Here is a 21,767-nt window from a genome sequence, read left to right as displayed (position 1 = left end):
ATAGGTACTCAACTAATGTTTGTTAAATAATTGAATGATCAAATGAATTCTCAAAAGAACACCCATTAGGGAAACCGTATGATTTGGGGAGGGAGTGGGAAGGATGTTGTGAAATTTAGGTGTGATTTCAACAAACTAAAAATGAAAGTCTTGAACTCAGCGTGAGAAGAGGGATGACAGGGTGATCTACAGCTGGTGAAAATTTTTTTTAATTTATTTTTTTAAATGTTTATTTATTTTTGAGAAGAGAGAAGGGCACAGAGTATGAGTGGGGGAGGGCCATAGAGAGAGGGAGACACAGAATCCGAAGCAGGCTCCAGGCTCTGAGCTGTCAGCACAGAGGCTGACACAGGGCTCGAACACACAAACTGTGAGATCATGACCTGAGCCAAAGTTGGCAGCTTAACCGACTGAGCCACCCAGGCACCCCATGCTGGTGATATTTTTAAGAAAGGGTCAATAAGATGTGATGACTGATTGGTGGTGATTTCAATGCAGAAAGAAAAAGCAGGGATCTTTGTTAGTCTGCATGGCTGTTAATAGAACTGTTAATAGAAACAGCGAAACCAGGAGGAATCTCCCGCGGGGAAGTAAATAATAATACTTTTCAGGCAAGGTGAGTTAAGGTGAGGATGAGACATCCAAGATAAAAATTTCCAGCAGCCACCTAGAAATAGAGAGGTCCAGCTCAGGAAGATAAACAGATGAAGGGGCTAGATCTGGTAATCAAACCACAGAGTTTACAGTTTATGGTGAAGGTAAGAGAACATGTGAGTTTCCGGGGGGGGGGTGGGGAAGGGGAAGAATGAAGAAAAAAATGTGGGAATCAGGAGGAAGACCTAAGATGGGCAGCAAAAGAGGCAGGGTGCTGCTGGATCAGTTGGAGGAGAATCGGGACATGTGAGAAGGAGGAACCGGACGACTTCCAGTTGGAAGGGGCTGGCAAATGTCAACAGCAAGAAGAGAAGGTGGGCTGTGTGAGGGGAGAAGACAGGCTGCTGATCTGTGATTAAGAGCCCAGCAGTGATTAGAGTGTGCCGCAATTTGCAGCTTCAAAAACCCTTTTTTTTTTATTTTTTTTTCAACGTTTATTTATTTTTGGGACAGAGAGAGACAGAGCATGAACGGGGGAGGGGCAGAGAGAGAGGGAGACACAGAATCGGAAACAGGCTCCAGGCTCTGAGCGATCAGCCCAGAGCCTGACGCGGGGCTTGAACTCACGGACCGCGAGATCGTGACCTGGCTGAAGTCGGACGCTTAACCGACTGCGCCACCCAGGCGCCCCCAAAAACCCTTTTAAAATGACTGTCAAGATGTTCTTTAAGTTTCAGAGTTTAGAGGAACTTCAGAACGTCTGACCGAACTCACTCATTTCGAAGCAAGCCAGACCTAGAACACAAAGCTTACATGATTCATCCAAGGCAGGCATGCACACTGCCAACCTGAGCACCAAATCTGGCTGACAGCTTTGTTTGGTCTACATGAAAATTAAATTTTTACCTCCAACCTGTCAGGATCCTCACGGATTTTTACGGTGTAAATCTTGGTCTGTTAAGGATCACAGGTACCTGCCTGGACATTACAGGCATTTGAGTTCGCAAACTCCACTCTAAGGTTCCAAACATAATGGTAGCACCTGGGCAAAAGCAGAGGATTCCTCCCCCTCTGTCCCACTGTCTCTCTTCTCTAACTCATGGTGGCATGAATGCATTCTTACTGATGCATTTTTCTGTAGAACTTCATTGCATTTAAATCATGGCCCAGACAGTATGTTAGATGAGGGACAGGGTGGCAGGGCAGATTCCACATAAACGTGTAAAATAAAACTGGGAGTTGTCCATCAAAATGACTGCCAATAACTCAAGCGAAATTGTCACCAAGTTTCTCTACCAATTTGATCACTCCCTTGTGCCCCTCTAGCTCAGCTTTATAAACCACGGCCACAGAAGATGCCTTGCCGCCTCCAAGGGAACTGAAAACAAAAGAATCAAAAAGCTCTAGGAGAAGGAAAGAGTCATTTTTCTCTTCCGTAGATGAAACAGAATCCAGATTGCTTTGCCATTCGCCAGAGTCAATAGGCTGTGGGTTTATATTCAGCATTTGTCATGGCTACAGATATTACAGAACTCTCTAATGAGAGGACTTAAACAATCATTTTGTTGAGAACAAAAGTGTGAAAACATGCATAATCCTCTAATTATCTAGTTTGATGGACTTTATCTCTGATGTAAACACATCTGTTTCTATACTGACAAAACAAAAATACCGTAACTTTATGTAAGTCCAGCACAGAACTTTACCTAAAATATGATTTATTTGAACAGCTGACTCAGAAAACCAATGGAAGGATGTTACACTGTGAATGAAAGAGAGATTAATGCAATGCGCCTCGATATCAAAATCAAGAGGTTGGGATTTTACTTGCTACTGGATTATTGAAGCACAGATCAGGGGTATAAAGTAAATCAGTTAAATTCTCACAGTGTAATTAGGGATTTGACACCGGATTTTAAAAACTGAAAAATTGGCTTTGATATATTTCAACAATATTTATCTTTTTCACTAAAACTTTTATCATATTTAAGAAAAGATCACTTCCAAATTAACTAATTCCTAAAAAGGAACTTTAGGCCTTGCAGAAATATTTACCACACTTCTTCATGTCACCCCAAAATAGACTCCTTGGAAATGGTGCCCAAATTTCCAAATCATAGAAATGAATTGTAATCTTTCTTATCAATAAGCTTGGAACAAACCTCTTTCTTCATATGTATAACAAAAAAGTATTCTGTGAAGGCTGCTTTACAGTGCGCAAGACCTTCTGTTCACAAACTCACTTCTCAATCACTTCAACAGAGGAGTAAAAGGAAACTTTTTTTCCCCCCTGTAAGGAAAACTTAAGGTGTGAAACAAAATGCTCTACCGCTGAACAAACTCTGATCGATGTTATGTGGAAGGATGCTGTCTGCTTAGTCTCCAGACAGAAGACGTGTTTCAGTTCTTTCTCACAAGCCTTCTCATCTGCTTAACTTCCAGGGCTGGAATTAAGCATAAACTTCAGTGCACATCACGTTTGGTCTGTAGGTTTTGTTTTGGTTAAAGACTGTGTATTATAGAATTTAACATTCTCGGTTTCTCCGTAACCTCCTTCTCCTGTCTCTCTGGCTCCTGTCACATAAACCGTATATCCGATGCTAAGAGAACCCAGTGAAGCTGAGGGGAGTCAAATGTAGAGGCCACAACTGAGGTGAAATGTCAGGAAAATCGCGAGGACCCAAAAACTCAGCTGTGTTGCCGATTTCTCTCTGAAGTGCTCTGAAATGTTAGGAAATGGGCAAATCCCCCTACACTGGCAAATATAAAAATTATTGTAACAATCTTTCAAAGTGGCTTGTGAAAGTGCTAAAAATAAATTTACTATGGTACCTATATACTGAGCTGCTAATTTTAATTTATCCAGGAAGTGTAATAAACTTAAGAAAATGTGAGAATAACGTCAATATAATTTAATTAACAGATTTAAAAGTTGTTTTCCTGATTTAAGTTATGAAAAGTGGTAAAAAAATGTTTGAAGTGACTATATTGTTGAAAGGAAGATGAAGGCTGGCATTGGAATTTTTTCTACACTCTTTGAAACAGAACAAATTTTCTACCAAATTGTACTACCTCGCCACCCTGATATCACATGCTTCTTCTTCTTCTTCTTTTTTTTTTTAAAGAATGCACGAGATAGCCAGAGCCAGGAGAGGACAGAGAGAGAGAGAGGAGAGAGAATCTTAAGTAGGCTTCACGCTCAGTGCTGAGTCTGACATGGGGCACAATCCTGTGACCCTGAGATCATGACCTGAGCCGAAATCAAGAGTCGAATGCTCAACCAACTGAGCCACTCAAGCACCCCTCCCCACCACATGCATCTTTTATGGCTTTTCTATTCTTCACAGGTATTATATCAGTGTATTCACAGAAATGTTTGATTTATTTATTTGTTTTATTTTTTATTATTTATTTATCTATCTTTTTTACAAGTGCTAAGAATCCACTTGAACCAAGCTTGCAAAGTGATGCTTTCATTTATCCTCGTTTCCTAGAGAAGTGATATAAACATCATAAACACATCAGACTGACAAATGAGAACGAACTGATAAATGAGAACATTTATGAACCAGATGTGCTCCAGAAAGCGAACCGTCCATCCTCACCTGTAGAAGTACGAACACCCCCTGACTGTGTTGTGAGTGAAATGTTCCTGAGTCTTCTCATTTCCAAAATCCTCCAGGGGGTCTGACCACAGGATATCACACATAGGTCCATAAGCAGGTGGTTCTTTGAATCGGTCTAACTAAGAAAAATAGAAGACAGAGAGCAAAATACTAATCTTTGGACGCTTGGAATCCAGAAAATACAAGTGTTTTTGTGGTCTCTGACTTCCTCCCCAGCACAGTGCTTGGTGAACTGTCCGCTCCCTCTCTTCCTGTTGGCTTTCCTGCCTTCCTTCCTCCCCCTCCGTCCACAATTCATCTCTCTCCAGTTTGCCCTCTTTCCTTCTAATGAGTCTGTCTGTTGGCTGCCTTAATCTCTTCATCTCCCTCTTGTCTCCTCCTTAGTTCCTACTCTTTGATCGTTTTTTCTTATCTCCTGGTTTACTTTGTATTTTTTCTTTCCCTCTGCCTTACTTATTTGATCTGAGTATTTCAGTCACTACCGGTTGATGTGACTCCGTGTTTCATTTCTTGAGGAGGAGCTTTTATTTTGTTTTACCTTTGGGCAAATCTCTATTACTGCCTCCACTAAACAGTGATTTAGAAAGCTGGATGGAGAAAAACTTACAGTTTTTATATTTCACAACATGACTTTGAGAACAAACGGCTTTCATTTTAAGAGCAGCCACTTGTTATATGACATTCTGGACAGTCACTATTAGGGGCTATCTACGTTTCGAATTAAAGTACAAGCCAGCTGTAGTTTATCTTAGTGGGTACAAACCAAGAGGAATGGTAAGCAGTAAAATAAACCCAAATTTAGCTGGTCGTTCTTCAGCTCACAGTTCCAAGCTTTATAGTTTCACCAAAACCCTCATATGAAATCCATTTTCCAGCTATAAATGTTCAGCAAGGTCATATTTCAGTTTAAAAAGGTGTATTTAGAAAGTAAGAGTAATATAATAACTGGAAATGACACCTCACCAACAATTTTAGAACACTGTCACTTTCCTGTAGTTTATTCTGATTTAACTGCAATTAGAGAATCTTTGGTGAGGTTAGCAGATATTACACAGTCTCTTGAAAAAAAAAAAGCATAAAACAGCTATGAAAACCTATTAAAAACTGATATTCTTCATATTCAATATTTTAATACTTTTTCAAAAACCCACAGGGAAAGGGGAATATATAAGCTTGGCAGCCGATCACATTCTTTTTCCTGAGACATAAAAGGTGATGTAAATAATGGTTTTGCTACACACCATTTTTTACTAATACCTAAAAAGAATGAAGCAATATCTCACATTTTCAACACTCAATGAAAAACTTCAATAAGCCAAGACCCACCATATTTCAACCATTATGTTATCCATAAAATATTCATTGCAAATTTAGACTTGTTTAAGAGACTTAAATAATTTATGCTTTTGGAACAATTCATCCAAGAAAAATAACGCTTGTGAAAATACAGAATTTCTTTCTAAGAAAGAAGAACTTATTACAGGCGTAGAACAGCAAAGAAGGGGAGTCTTTCTGATTACTATGAATTCCCAGCTGAAGTTTTGATAAGGCAACCAGAATACAGAAGTTATTCTGGAAAAGTTACAGAGTGCATTCTAAAACACTAAGAATAAATAATTATAAAATTAATTAAGTAAAGTTAAGTGTGGTGGAAACTGTAACTGACATAGGGCAAAAGGCAAACCTAAGAACCTTTTTATGGCTAATGTTAGAGCTTAATGATGTATATGAAAATTGAACAGGATATCTGAAATATGCCAGAAAGTAAGTTTTGGGGATAGCGGGCGATTGCTTTAAATTTTACTTAACTTATGATAAGTTTAGTTAATATCGCAAACGTCTACCATATGAAAGAACCCATGCAGAAAGTGAATTTCTCCTTGAATTTCATGACTACGATTCAGTGTCACGTCTTTATCATACTTTAAACAGAGCGCAAATACCAATGCGCTGTGTTGATTAAAAGATTGTCTCTTCCACTACATAAAAGGATCTCATATTATCTCATATTACTACATATTCTCAAGACAAAGATACTTTCATATTCAATCTAACTAATCTTTTCGCTGGCTAAAACAACGTTAATAGCCAATTTCAACTAAAAAATACCTCAAAAAATCAACTTTCACCTCAATACTCAATACAACCAATGGAATATCATCATCACCTTTGTTAGGCTGTTATTTTAAAGTTTTAAGTTGTGAAAAGAGTAGATTTTCAAAAACAAATGATGATATAGACACATTTTAAAGGTCAAGTTGTGATTTTTCCCAAGAGCAAAGGAACATTTTCTAGCTATAATATACTATGAATATATAATGGGTTGCTTGAAACGAGCCAAAGGGAAATGAAAAGGCATATATATTTTTGGCAATCAAATATTATGCATTTCAATGACACATCACATGGTAAAATGAACCCTGAGGTTTTTGAGATAAAAACTCTTCCAAGTGTAAATATATTTCCCTTTCTAAATAAAAGTGAGTACAAAGAAGAGATTCATGGTCACTTTAAATCACTTGAATTCGAAAGGATAAAGTTAGTGAAAACGACAGGGAAATTCAGGTCTTCTATTTCTTAATGAAGCATGCAGAATGATGAGTCTTGGAAATAACAGAACTTACTTTTCTGATATCATCTAAAGTGTTAATCTCTGGAGACAAACCGCCGTGGACACACAGGAACTGTTGGTTCATCAGGGCAGCCAGGGGCAGGCAGTCAAAGGCATCCATACAGGCATCATATACGCGTTCTGAATACTTTATTTTACCTTTTAAGACATGATTTAAAAACAAATACTTGACTCTCAGGATTTCATAGCTAGGATCATTTCACTGAAATCGTTTTTTAATGCTTCCTTCCTAGAATCATACTATGAGCATATAACTACACACCGCAAAGTTCCAAAATGTGATTAAACAAGACGTCGTGAAGACATATTATCGCAGATTTTACCCACTATGGGAAAGTGTAATGTTCCTACGAAACCTTGTGTAAGCTGAAATGGAGTAAAGCAAAGAAGCAATTATCATTAATTCATATAGAAGCATTTTTGAGCATTCCCAGGTCCAAAAAAATAACCTCTTAGGTTTTTCTGATATCTTCAGACACTACTTGTAACAGATGCACAAAATAAATGGAGATAAAGTACAGAGGCTCACAGACACAGTTCAAAGCTATGGCGGCGTGAAGGTGTGGGGCTGAGTGTAGTTCCCAGGGAAGGGGCTCAGCGGGACCACTCATTGCTCAGGGTGAGCACTGCCTCTGTTAACTGCTTGCTGCAAATTTAACATTGAACCCTATTTTTGTTTTTCACCCTTCCTCCTAAAAGCAAAAATTCTCCTTGGGTTTCTTTTGGTTAGCAATAGCAAGTACTATTGTACGTCTTTCATGAAAGCAAAGTGACATAAGACACCCTTTGGAAAGGCAGAGAATACCTGTGTTAATCTTTATATCTACTGTTGTAAATTTTTGTTGTCCATCCACATTTTAAGTTTTTAGTAACTTTTTATACAGCAGAGGAGAGAACTTTTGTATACATCCTCACTGATCATCTGCAGATGTAGCTCAAAATTACATATACAAAAACTAGGAGACCAACAGAAACGTGGCCAGAAAGCTGGTTAAGTTTTCTGAGTGATTTAGAGAAAAGGAGATGGCAAGAAATTTCCTAAAGTTGTTTATGTGTCACTGAACGTTGCTTTTCCCTTGTTGACTTATGTCTAATGTTTTGAAAGAAGTCTCTGTACTCCATTGAAAATGAGCCTAAATGACAGAGAGAAATTTGTCTCACTAGACAATAGGGAAAATTAAAGACAGGAGGAAAGTAAAATTTATGCAAAGTAGTCCTCACTCCTAGTATTTATGTCTAAAGGAAGACGTCATCTTTAATTTGGTCAAATCCACTAGAGGCTAGTAAATCTATTGAGTCCAAAAAGAAGCTCAGTTGAATTTTCCCTCCATCAGTTTTTCTTGAGTGATTTGAGATGAAAGGGTAAAATTCTTTCCCCGAATTGTAGTATTCTGGCTTTTAAAAAAAAAACTAAGTTAATGATTGTTTCTTAGGACAAGTCACGTCAAATATTAACTCAAAATTGTAGGTCATTTTATAGAAAATTTATAATATAAAAATAAATTCTGAGTTCTCTTCATGATCCATGCTTAGAAAGAGATACAGAGTAACATAAAATAAAATAGTGTCATTTTTTAAGTTTTTGGCTTTTAAGCAATGGATCCTATTATCATGTGCTCCCAGTGTGGGTTAAAATGACGATTTAGCACAAATGGTGTTAATGGAAGAAGCTTGAAGTATACTTACATTCTTGTTTAAATGTGAAATACTCTGTTAGATGTCTACATTCATGATTTCCACGAAGTAAAAACAGTGTTTTGGGGTAAAGAATTTTCAAGGCCCACAAATACAGCACACACTGAAAAAATAAGAATAACATAAAAATAAATATTTCCCTGTTACACTTAAGCACCCCATTGCTCACATAGCATGAAGACATGAACTGATGTGCTACTGTGACTGGAAGACCCCAAAAGGCTAGGCCTTATTAAGGAGGATATTAAAAATCAAATAGAAAACATCACTTTAGTACAAAGCCAAGGCTCACCTATACCTAAAATACATACATGCACTGGGAATCTATGTACCACAAGAAAACAATGGACTTTACAGGGTCTATTGGTAGAAGCCTGAATGAAGATATCCTAAAAATGTACCAGTGTAAAAGTATGAGAAGAAACGTAATTAGCAATCAATAAATAAAGACACCTCTCTTTATAAAAAAAAAAAAAAAATTAAATCAGGTAACAGAAATGGAAGAATTGGGAAGGAAAGGCAGGACAAAATTTAGAACTAAACGATATCAGGTTCAGGTTGGTTGGGATTGGGTCTCCACTTTCAATTATGTTCTCTTCTTCACTAGCCTTCTTCTCCCTTATCACCTTGTCTTTTATTTCAGTGCCTTTGGTATACAAAGCCTTAAGTTTTTGGTTTGTTTGTTTGCTTGTTTGTTTGTTTTGTATGTAAATATAATTAAACTGAAGGCCAGGGAATCTCACTACACATGCTGCTAACAACTACGGGAAACATTTCACATACCTTACAACTTTCAAATTAGTTACTTGGGTATTGCAGTTTGTGTAAAAATAAAGGTCTACTTTGAATTCACCAGGTTTGGAATAAACCAACATTGACATAGTCATCCTGAAGTGTGCATTAAGATAATTGAGATACTCAAGTACTAACATCAATTTCATTATCCTCCACTGGCATTCATCAAGAACCCACAGGGAACAGAAAACCACTCTTTAAAAACAAGTATGCTTTTTTATCCTCATTAAGTTTATGTTCTAAAAGTGAGTCAAAAAGATACAAAACCACAAAAATATGGAGGCAAGTCTGAGTCTGATTAGTTAAGTCTGAAACCAAAAAACATACAGTATTTTCCTTTTTATAAAGAGCTTTCCAACATATAGTAAATATGCCAGAGTATGTCCACTGGGAAAAGCTACTGGTGATTCATTTGTTGTGATATCTGTGAAGAACAATCACCTCTGTCAGCTTATATGATGATTTATTAAATGAATGGAAATAATTACGTTTGAATATACAGCCCAAGTCTTGGAGAAAATACTAATTATCAAAGCAAGTATGTATTAGTGTGTTTTTCAAGATATTGTTTCCAACTGTGTAATTATGATTGAAGTAAACAAAAATGAGTTGACATCAAATTTTATGTATATGATACCTTAATTAATTTTCCAATTATCATTTTCTAATTATAGCTATTAGCTGAAGTTCACATGACAAATGATATTGCTATTTCTGAACAGCTGACCAGATGGTCTCTACAAGTGATCCTTAAGTCATGATGGTCTGTCAATGGTACATATTCTCTGTTATCCTCAGTGAGCAGTATGGTGGTTCAATGAGGCTCTGATCGCTGTGTGTCTGGCTGTAGAGGTACACGTACATGGTTTTATAAAAGGAGTTTGTATTACTCGAACTTGTCTCACATTTCAGAGAAGATATTTATAAACCATTATTAATGTCAATGAGATAACTATTCCTAATTTAAACTTCATAAAGTTGAACCTTAACATTAAAGAAATACACACACACACACACACACACACACACACACACACACACTTTCATACTGGTTATTAAGTTTGGATTTCTAGTTTGGAATAGGATGGGAACATAAAGTCTTTTGCAAATTATATTTACTTATTAAAATTGTTGTATCTAATGTATTATATTTATATACTGAGAAAGAGCATATGTTTTGGCCATACGACAGCCACTTTTAGAAAAGATTTTCTTGCTGTTATTGTTGTTTTTACTAAAGTATAACTTATATGCAGTGAAGTGCACATATTTTAAATATACCAGTCAATGGGTTTTTATATATGTAAACTCTTATGAAACTACTAACCAAATCCAGTTACATTTCAGCACACAGAAGGCTCCCTTGGGCCTCCTCCTAATCAATATCATTTTGGAAATGGAACCACAACAGTGAACTCTTCAGATTAGCTTTGCCTGTGAGAATCCTAAAGCAAAGCTATTCTTTTTCCAACTAAAATCTAAAACACAATTTTCTAACCCCAGTCAAGTGCTAGAGGAATCACATTTGAGGAGCCACGTTTTCTCCTCTGCCGACTGTTAAAAATCTCATTCCGAAACTAGTGCACAGCTCTATCGACTCTAGTTTTAATTCCTGTAGCTTTTTCATAACTGACACCTCAGAGAACCATACGGGAATATTTAATGATATATTTATCATACTTATTTACCTTTTCAGTGATTCAATCCACATTTAAAATGTCTTATTATTTAATGGATATAAAGCACTTAGTATACAGTAGGAGTTTAAGAAATACTAGTTCCTTTCCTATAAAAGAGAAGGAAGACAGGAACACAGAAGGGAGGGAAGGAGGGAAGAAAAGAAAGGAAAGGAAAAAAGAGAAAAGAAAGGGAGAAAGAAAAAGAAAGAGAGAAAGAAAACATAACTCAATTTCTAAATTCTTGGCTCAACATACCCTAACAATAAGAATCCTGTTTTCACATTTTATGTGCTTCTCCCCTGTGGCAAGAATAAAATATCTTCTCAAACGCTGAATAAAACCACAAATGCAGCCAATATGGAAGAAGTGGCATGGTAAATGAAAGGGCAAGAGTGGATTGGAGAGTGGAGCCCTGCCAGCCTTCGCCCTCAACATCTGGCGGGAGAGCACTGCCAAGCACAACACTGTCTTGCTGGCCACCATTCTACCACCTAAACGTTCTGGAGACCTGTCGATCTTCAGCAAAATCATAACCTGACATGATTTTTAAAAGGGAAAATCTCTTTAACAAAAAATGATCACAATCGGCGTGCCGGGGTGGCTCAGTCGGTTAAGCCTCGGACTCTGGCTCAGGTCATGAGCTCGTGGTCCGTGGCTTGAGCCCCTTGTCGGGCTCTGTGCTCTTACAGTGCAGAGCCAACTTGGGATTCTCTCTCTCTCTCCCTCTCTCTCCGCCCCTCCTAACTCCCACTTTCTCTCTCTCAAAATAAATACATAAACTTAAAAAAAAATTATCACAACCAAAAAGCAAATGAAACGCAAATTTGTTAAATAATTGGTTATTTTCATATAGGTGGTATGAGGTGGCAAATTTGAATAAGATTTTCGCTGAAGTAATCGGTTACGGTGGAAACAGAGATGCAAGTTACACTGGCCTTTCCTCATTGTGACATGTAAACTCATTGCACTAATAACTCGCAAGTGGACCTTCACTGTCTTTCCAGTGCTACCCTGAGCAATTAAACAAATATTTACAATTAGCTTTTAAATTTAGCTTTAAATACTTAAAACTTTAAAAACTTAAAATTAGCTTTTAAAAACGAAACACTGAGCCTCCTCTATATTTTTATTCATTTCCATCACAGACCTGGTTTTCACCTGTTTAACTTATCCATCTTTCCCAATGCACCAGCGCTAAGGATATCATTGTGCTAAGAATATCATTTTCTTCATTAGTTTCACTGGTTCACTGCTAACAGCAGTGCAATGATTTATTCTGTATTGTATGCCTTTTTTTTAATGATGGGTCTTCTTGAAAACTGGCACAGGGAAGTCGAGAAAGAGGGAAAAGAGGGAGGAAGCGAAAAAGAAAATATGCGGCTCCAGATCTCTATCAACCAGCCTTCGAAAAGAACTACCCGAGCTGGGATACGCACCAATCAGAAGGGATGTCTCTCAGTCACAGGACAATGAAGCGAAGGATGTATATTGGTTGGGAGAAGATCCAAACTCCCGGAATGTCAAACGCACCGCCTCTCAGGCATTCTTTGCCTCCTCTGACAAGCACGCAGAGAAGCAGCAGAGTAATAGCAATGCACTACAAAGGCCATCGTGGCAGGGAGACAGCAGACAATTCCTTCCTCATGTCTGTGGCATCACTCTGTCACCTGACATCCCTTGCTGTCCCGTTCGCTTGTTATTCTCAGGCAGAAGCACAGAACACTGCCTGCCTTGCTGTGGTTCATTTAAGCCTGGGAGTTCATAGCAAATAAACACAACAGCTCTTCACGCTTACATGTGTTTGAGGCCCGGGCTGAGACCTGGATGTAAGTACAGCGGGAGGGGCTAGCCCACTACAGAGCCCACTGCCAGGCCCTGCAGTGCAGAATGGCGAGAGCGGGAACCTGAGGAAGCGACTAGAAGAAAACAGCTGTGCGTGCCTCCGTTTGCCGTTCTGAGTTTTTCTCTGCATTCTCAGACGCACGCACTCAGACGTGGACCTCCGTATGCACGTATGCCTGATCAGAGAGGTGCGGGAGCATATTGCAATCACCACACAGAGGATGATGTTTGGTAGGGGACGAATTATTACCCCAAATAAAATGATCTCTTTCATCACTACTCAAAAACACGCTTGTTTTATTTGGGCTAACTTTGTGGGGAACGATTTCTAATCTTGGCAGAAAGAGAAGGTGGTGGGAAGGGATGGGGAGGGGTGCAGAAAAGGAACTCCATGTACTGCCCATAGCTTATTACCTAGTACCTGAAAATACTACCCGGCAGAGACTGTATGAAATCCGAACCCCCTCTTCAAAGGTGATTCGGTAAGATTAAACATAAGTGGCTCCTCTTTGCCCGGAGGACAGTCAAAAAGAATACCTGCAGGGGAGTCCTGAATTATTGAGATGCATCAAGAACCTTTTGAAAGTTGTTAGGATAGTACGCGCTGGAAAACTGAGCTCTTGTTGTAGGAATTTTCTTAAACCAGCAGTGTCGTGCTCAAAGAGAGTATTTTATAATCAATGATGTGACCTTCAGATTTTAGAGGTGGGGGAGAGGGTTGTGTGTTCACGCTTGTACATGTATGAGCGAATAAGAAAGTCTGTATCAGCGTCTGCATTACTGTGGTTTGCTTAGCGGATATATGGCCAAGGCATGGGGTGTAGTGGAAAGAGCACAAATTTCTTTTTTTTTTTTTTTTTAATGTTTATTTGTTCTTGAGAGAGACAGAGAGAGAGAGAGAGAGAGGGCATGAGGGAGGGAGGGGCAGAGCGAGAGAGGGAGACACAGAATCGGAAGTAGGCTCTAGGCTCTGAGGTGTCAGCACAGAGCCTGATGCGGGGCTCGAACTCACAAGCTGTGAGATCATGACCTGGCCGAAGTCAGACGCCTCACCGATCGAGCCACCCAGATGCCCCGAAAGAGCACAGATTTCTAACCCCAGCACTGTCATTTACTGTGTGTGACTCTCTCTGAGCTTTGGTTTTCACATACACAAGAGGAAGACATTTACATGCTCCTTGCAGAGCGGTGAGGAATAAATGAGATCACGTATACCGGGCAAACAATAGCATTTCAGCATGCAAACAATGTCAGCTTCCTTAATCCACAGTTAAGAACCCCAAAGGGTTCTCAGTAAACACATTTTATAGAAATGTCTGTTCTATTTTAAATGTGGTGATATCACTGAGCCATCCCCCAAAGCCCTCAAAGGTCACAGTCTAATAAAAACGGATCATTTTCATAGATGAGGCCTTCAGATTTTTGGTATTTCTGTATGCCTGTGACAAGTCCCTGGAGCTGTACTCTAAGACACTTAGAGTTTAATTAAAGAGCTGTTTATGAAGCCAGGAACTCTGGTATATGGATCTTAGAACTTTCAAATGACCTGATACTTACTTACATTTGCTATGCCACCAACATCTGGATTGATACTTTGATCCTTTGCTTGAATTTCAGAAGGTGCATATTATACAACTTTCATAGTTCAAATATCTAGATTAACTGTAGACTAAAAAGAAATCTGATGAAGAGCAAGCTAGTGATTACTGCTTCTCAAGTTCTTTAATTTAAAGAAGCAGAGTTCTAAGTAGCTCTAATTAGGGAGAGTTTAGGAAATTTCAAGTAATTTGAGGCCAGAGATACAGAAGACTGAACTCGTTGAGTAAAAATTCAAAGGTAAATACACACCAATGAGATTAAGAAATAATATTATCTGAAGATGGAGTTGGTGAGACAAAGAAGGAGAAGCCCAAACACGCCAACTGTTACTTAAGCAACATACGCTGTAGTGCTTTCTCTCTATTAGTAAGGGAACAGGACACAGTGTTAGTTCTGTGATTAAATTTTAGAAGATGACAAATTAAGTCGTTAAAAATCACAAATATTATGATATTAAAACAGTTTGTCCAACATAGCACTCCATCATTTGGCCAATAAAAATACATCACTCCCAACAGGACGGACTTGAGCTTTCCCTAAGAAGATGAGCTTCAAGGAAGGTAGAACACCTATTCCATTCATCCTCAGAATCTTACATAGGAGCACTTTACATATTAAATGAGTAAGATGAATTTAAGAGTCACTCAAATAATTTTTTGAAGCCTCTAAAGGCTTTCACACAATCACAATTTAAGCGAAGTAGAAGAAACATTTTACCTCCCATATCTGTTTTCTGCCTATCGCAGTTTTTCTCAAACTTGGCTCCATATTGAAATCACCTATGGCCATGTAACAAATCTGGGCCCATGGGATGCAAGTCGAAGTAATTGTGCCACTTTTGGGAAACATCCTTAGATAAGAAGACATGCCCTTCTCTTTTTCCTTTTCCTTCTGGCTGAATATAACATGGCAGATGATGGTTGAAGCTGGTGTAGCTGTCTTGGGTGACAAGATAGCCTTTGGCATGAGCCCAGGCACCCCACACCCATCAGAGCAATGAGGCAGAAAGAACCTGGGCCCTGGCACCATGCTGGGTCACACCAGTTGGGTATTCCCATCTGTGGGCTTTTAATGGAGAGAGAAATAATCTTGTTCAAGCCACCGTTCAAGCTTCCCTAACAAGTTGGTCAAGTTAGCCCATGAATGAGATTTACGAAGTTGACTAATTTCTTCCCCTGGACTTTTCTTGCTTCAATTTCCTTCCTAGTTAATCTGACTTCTTTGATTCAGTCTTCCCCAGTCATGTCTACTTACAAAATTGTCCCACTTTTCTAAATTCCAATGACAATCATTTTCTGTGCTTCTTTTATCACAAGATTTAAATAATCAATTCAAATAATGGAATCCTGGATAACTGCCTCTTCTAGGCTTCTGATGCTATGTAGCTTTTTATAGTTCTATTTTCCTAATAGATTTAGGTTTCTAGAGAGTAAGGATATGCAGTTCTTTAAATTCTCCATAGTTCTGATTATAGTGCATAAACGTTTTATGTTCAATAATACCATACTTGTTTACCAAGTGGAAGAAATACCAAAAATTTACTTTCTCCTTTTGGATTTATATACCCAAACCATCCCTTCTTCCCTCATCATCATGAATAATTAAGAAATGTATGATCCTTAAATACAGAAAGGGTGAATATATTGGTGAAAAGATGATATATACTTTTATAATATATATAGACAATGACTATAGTTTCTCTCTCTGCATATATAGACTCAACAACTGAAGGTAAATCGAATAATCAAAACACAAAATTTGTATGACAGTCTTAAAAACAAAAGCTGTTTAAGAGTGATGTGTTCTTTGACATTAAATATTTCGATAGTAGGGGCACCTGGATGGCTAAGTCAGTTAAGCCTCTGACTTTGGCTCAGGTCCATGAGTTCAAGCCCTGCGTCAGGCTCTGTGCTGACAGCTCAGAGTCTGGACCCTGCTTCAGATTCTGTGTCTCCCTCTCTTTGCCCTTCCTCTGCTCTCTGTCTGTCTCTCTCTCTCAAAAATAAATAACCACTAAAAAAATTAAAATATATTCTTATAGTAAATACAGTATTATGAAGACAATTTAAAAACCTAGAATGAATCTTCTTTTATATGATTATTATGAATTCATGATGTTGATGTGAGACTTCTATAAAGTTGATTTCTCTCTGCATTAAGAATAATTGCTTTCCTTTTAAACATTGTTTCCTTATTTTTTTTCTGAGAGCACATATAATGTCAGGTACTACTATCTCATGAGCTCTGCTTCTTAACATTCATCCTTATTTCAAATCATGTATTGTAATGAATATTTGATGAACCCTTTCTCTGTTTGAGACACCATATTAAGCACCAGGAAAAACAAACAAGTGAATAAAGCCAGGTTGTTGCCTGTATTTGGAATGTAATTTCTACTTACCCGAAGCAGATGCAGGAGGGAGGCTGAGGAAGAACCTCTACTCAAAAGTTACCTGTTTTGTTCTAATTAATGAGTTTAATAAATTACCCTCGTTGGATGACAGATGCCAAAAAAGACAAAATACAGGGCTGGGAGTGTATTCACGCCTACTCACATATAACGGACACAGAGACACATGCACCTGGCTATCAATTTACAAAGGTAAGCTACTGCTCACAATTTATAAGGCATAACCAGGAAACACATTCCTGCTTCTTTAATCAACTTTGATTAGTTCTGTCAACAGGAAATAGAATTATCTAATGTAAAATGTGATGTAATTGTTGCAAATATATAAAAGCATATATATAATAAAAGGTGTATACACACACACACACACACACACACACATATAATACGTATCTCTATGCACTAAAAAGCATATGGGAATCAACAGAAAATAGAATATGTAAATATCCCAAGAATTGAGGGTATTAAAGTTCTATCATAGACCAATAATTTTCTTAAACAAATAACATTTACCACTTTTAGTTTGCTAAGATAATTTTGATCCATCTGAATAGCTACAAAGAAATGATATAGACTTACTTCGATACTGAAGTACCCTCTGTCAACATAGTCCCCTAAGAAGAGGTAGCGAGTGTTGGCAGGAGATCCCCCCACTTCAAAAAGCTTCATCAAGTCAAAGAATTGTCCATGGATGTCCCCACAAACTGAAAGAAACAAAGCAAATTCATTTTATGGTCACATTATGATTCGGGATGAGATTTGAAAAATTACAAAATGTGACAGTCAGAAGGAAAATAGAGCGCATCTTTGCGGAAACCTTCTTTTGCAAAACAGGAAAGCGAGACACAGATTGCAAAGTTAATTAGTGGCAGACCCGGTTCCAGCATCCAGGTCTAGCAATTCACAGATTAACTGCCAAAATGAAGATAATAACAAAAGTGACAAGTAGGCTTATGCAGTCAAGGATGCTGCACCACACACTGTGCTAAGAGTTTATGCACATTTTCTAATTTAACACTAAGAATGTCATGGGGGAAGTTCTCCCTTTTGCAGATAAGAGACAAGGCACAGAGAGGTTTGGTATTATCTCTATAAAACTGAGGTCTGAATCGCTACATGTCATTACCTCCTGAAGAAAAAGAAAGTTGATATGTATCATAAAAACTGCATTTCACTGAATCTAAACTGGCATCAATTATAACCCCATTAATTTATGTACCACTACGAAAGAAAAAAAAAAACCCTCCCATTTAAATTTAAATTATAAAAGAACATTTTGTTTGTAAGACGTACTCTGATGTCAAATGTTAAAGTGAAAAAACTTGGAAAAAGGAAAAAACACTGTAAAATAGTACAAAAAACACTGGGAAATAATATTTAACTTTCTCACATTTTCCTTTAAACCAAATTTCTTGAAGGAGCTATGTAGTCTCTCGTTTTAAAAACCACTTACTTACTCATTACTCAGTATTTCACTTACTACTTTCAAAGCCCTAAAAAGTAAATATTATCCCCATTATACAGATGAGGAAACAGTGTGGCTAAGAGAGGTTATGTGGTTAAGCAAGATCACTATTACATATGGATGATTCAGGGTTTAAAAGTCTGGATCTGCCTAATTCAAAGCTTTTGCTGTCAATCTTCATGTTATAATATCGTTGATATTTTATGTATTTATACATGTATATATTTCATTTTTTACAATTTTATGCTTAAATGATGAACATGATGTAGTTATTTCTCAAACACGAAGAAGTTCACAGAATGAATATATCAGCAAACAGGAAATCAGGAGCATGCTATCTTAACCCATTCTATGCTGCAATCAATTTAAGATAAAAACATTTTAGTCTATCACCATCTCACCCCCCGCCTCTTGTTCACTAGATGTGGGTCTTCACTATCTTGAATAGTCCAAGTTTCTTTCTTCCTTGGATTTCCACAGGCTGACTCTTTTTCATCCACCAGTCACGGGTACAAGGGGGTCTTTCTTGAACTAAATGAGTTGCCTCTGTCCAAAATCATTCTTCACCCCATTAAGTTGTTTGGCTTTCTTCACAATACTTCTCACTATCAGGAATTATCTAGTTATTAATTTGCCTGCTGTTTCTTCCTTTACCTTTCTCATTGGAATATAACCTCTGTAAGGTTGTATAACTTGCCAATCTTGGTCACTGTATCCGCAGTGCTGAGAACAGCACCTCCCACCTGGTAGGCACACAAGAAACACGTGCCACCTCAGGATTCTTCCATTGGGCCTACTCTGTGCTAAATTTGGAAACCCATTAACTAAGAAGTCAGAGATTAAAAAAAAAAATTAATGTTTATTTATTTTTTGAGAAAGAGAGAGGGAGACAGAGGGCAAGCAGGGGAGGGGCAGAGAGACAGGGAGAAACAGAATCTGAAGCAGGCTCCAGGCCCTGAGATGTCTGCACAGAGCCCGATGCGGGGCTCAAACCCATGAACCGGGAGATCATGACCTGAGCTGAAGTTGGATGCTTAACCAACTGAGCCACCCAGGCGCCCCAAGGAGTCAGACATTTTGAGGTGCCCTTGGGATTGACAGGACTGAATGACAGGTTTGCAGAGTGTGCTCTGGTGCAAGCCAAAAGCTTCCAACTTGTCTGAGATGCTTGTTTTAAGCCTTTTAAGTCACAGCTTTCAAACCAGTGTGCAGCGAGACTGGAGTAGAATGTGGGACCTCCACGCATCCGATGGTGGTTTCCTTACCTGGTTCTACATCAGAAACACATGGGAGGTTTGGAAACTACAGATTCCTGGGCCATGAATAAAAACCTCCAGAGATGCATATTTAGAACCAGCTCTTAGATGAGTTTTATCTAGTCAGTAAGACTAAAGAGAGTTACACTTTTGAGCCTTTGTGGGCACACTCAGCCCTCATTCTGCACGTTTGTGTGGTTCCCCTCACAGCGATTATATGTAGGGGAGATACCTATTTGACAGGTAACTTCTTTCAATGCTAATTCCATGTCGGTGTTAGAGTAGGATTTCCTATGACATGAAAGGATAATATTGAAAGGAGTATTTGATCGAGCCTAGGAGAAAGATGAATCTGAGAAAAGTGATAACAAAGAGCAAAATTCCTTTGGGCTTCTGAATGTATCTATTCCTTGTACCTTGTGCATTTCAGTTTTAAGATAAAAGATTTATCCTGAAATCCTAACAGCTGGGGACATTCACTATTTTGATACCAAATTTCAGGATGAAACTGATGACCACATTTAGGTACCCAAGAGGATATCGGGTGGCGTCGCACAGAAGGGAAGGTTACCTCTACGTGACGGTAAGAGAAAAGTATAGCCAGGTAGTTTCCTCTATATGATGCTGTGGCCCCCACCTACCATCCTCTCGCATACCCGAGACACTGGTGTCAGTATAGAAAATGCCAGCTAATGAGGCAAGCTGTCTTGTTTGCTCACATTGTCCAATTCTCCAGGTGGCTGGGCCCTTTCATCTCCACTCTCACTTGGTTTTAATAGTACTTCTAAAAAACAGCCAGGCTTTGACAAGTTCTGTTATACCTTCACGGCAAGCTTATTCTTCATCAACATAGCCCTATTTCCTGCAATCCCCTAGCTTCCCATTATTTTCTTGTCATTCCCAATGGAACACTGCTGGCAGACAGAGTACTCAACTAGGGGCCAGCACTGAAAGGCCTATCATACTGAAAAGGCTCCAGAAACATAGAAACGCAATACAGGTAATAAAATTATTCCTACTTGGGGGCACCTGGAAGCTCAATTGGTTAAGCCTCTGACTCATGATTTCAGCCCAGCTCATGATTTCATGGTTCATGGGTTTGAGCCCCACACCCGGCTCTGTGCTGGCAGTGCAGAATCTGCTTGGGATTCTCTCTCTCTCTCTCTCTCTCTCTCTCTCTCTCTCTCTCTCTCTCTCTTTATCTCTCTCCCCTCCCCTTTATCTCTCTTAAAATAAACTTAAAAAAATTAAAAATTTTCAAAGCATTCCTATGTCCATGAAAATATCCATTCACCTGGCTAAACATTCCCCCAAATATATATTATATCTTCAATAGATTATTCAGACAACTGCACATATTTCCATCAGCAATGCATAGAATTATGGAATTAATAAAATGAGCACATCAAAGATAATGAAATAAAACATAAAGTTTTTTTTTTTTTAATTTCACTTGGATACCCTTATCCAAGAGTAACCTGATGTGCCACAACATGATGCCTGTTTTTTCCCTATAAGCTATAGGTCTACATTTGTTTTTATACTGGAGAGGCAAGAACTCTATTAGTTTATACAGCACAGGTATACTAAGCAGTTAAAGCTATTTGGTGACCTTCTTGGTTCTTTTCCCTAAGCGGGGTTGACTGCGTGATTTTGCAAGTGGCTACTCTAACATTCTCAGTACAACTAAATGGTGGAAGAGTGACCAACATCCTGTGATGCTTCCATATTTATTACTTTTTGCTCTTCTATCAGGAAACACATAAATTATGCCTAAATAACCAAGCACTAAGTAATACTTCAGCAAACAATTACTGTTAAGTAATTGCCTTTTACTGTTGCTTCCCTGCCCATGATAACTCTCAGCGCACTGAAAATAAAACTTTACTGGAAAGGATTCTCACAGCCGAGTGGTACCAACTTCTTATCTAAGTCTTCTGAAGGGGAGTACAGCATTTTGAAGTATAAAACAGAGAATAACATACAGAGAGGATCTGTCTTTATCGCTTAAGGAAGGGAATAGCTTTTATTCTTAATATCATTTCTGGAGAGCTAGTTGTGAAGCTTTGAAATCAAAGGCTTGAAAGTTCAAGTATATATAAATATAAGTAAATACATATAAATATAAATATAAATATAAATATAAATATAAATATAAATATAAATATAAATAT

At 38.2% G+C, this 21,767-nt stretch overlaps 1 protein-coding gene across 3 annotated transcripts in view; it reads right to left on the bottom strand.

The window, feature by feature from the left end:
* The window catches only part of PPP3CA (protein phosphatase 3 catalytic subunit alpha), a 327,254-nt gene that overhangs the window by 63,313 nt on the left and 242,174 nt on the right, over positions 1-21,767 (bottom strand). For all 3 annotated transcript variants that reach the window (XM_040477441.1, XM_040477448.1, XM_040477457.1), the window contains exons 3-6: positions 17,452-17,576; positions 8,539-8,650; positions 6,845-6,990; positions 4,200-4,339 (exon numbers count right to left, since the gene is read on the bottom strand). In XM_040477441.1, coding sequence (XP_040333375.1) covers positions 4,200-4,339; positions 6,845-6,990; positions 8,539-8,650; positions 17,452-17,576 — 523 coding nt within the window. The remainder of the gene's footprint in view (positions 1-4,199; positions 4,340-6,844; positions 6,991-8,538; positions 8,651-17,451; positions 17,577-21,767) is intronic.

Source organism: Herpailurus yagouaroundi, unplaced genomic scaffold, assembly GCF_014898765.1.
Source record: "Herpailurus yagouaroundi ecotype Mexico unplaced genomic scaffold, PumYag 28, whole genome shotgun sequence".
Taxonomy (NCBI): Eukaryota; Metazoa; Chordata; class Mammalia; order Carnivora; family Felidae; genus Herpailurus; species Herpailurus yagouaroundi.
The sequence above is the reverse complement of the archived record's forward strand: the minus strand, read 5'-3'. Positions and strand labels throughout refer to the sequence as shown.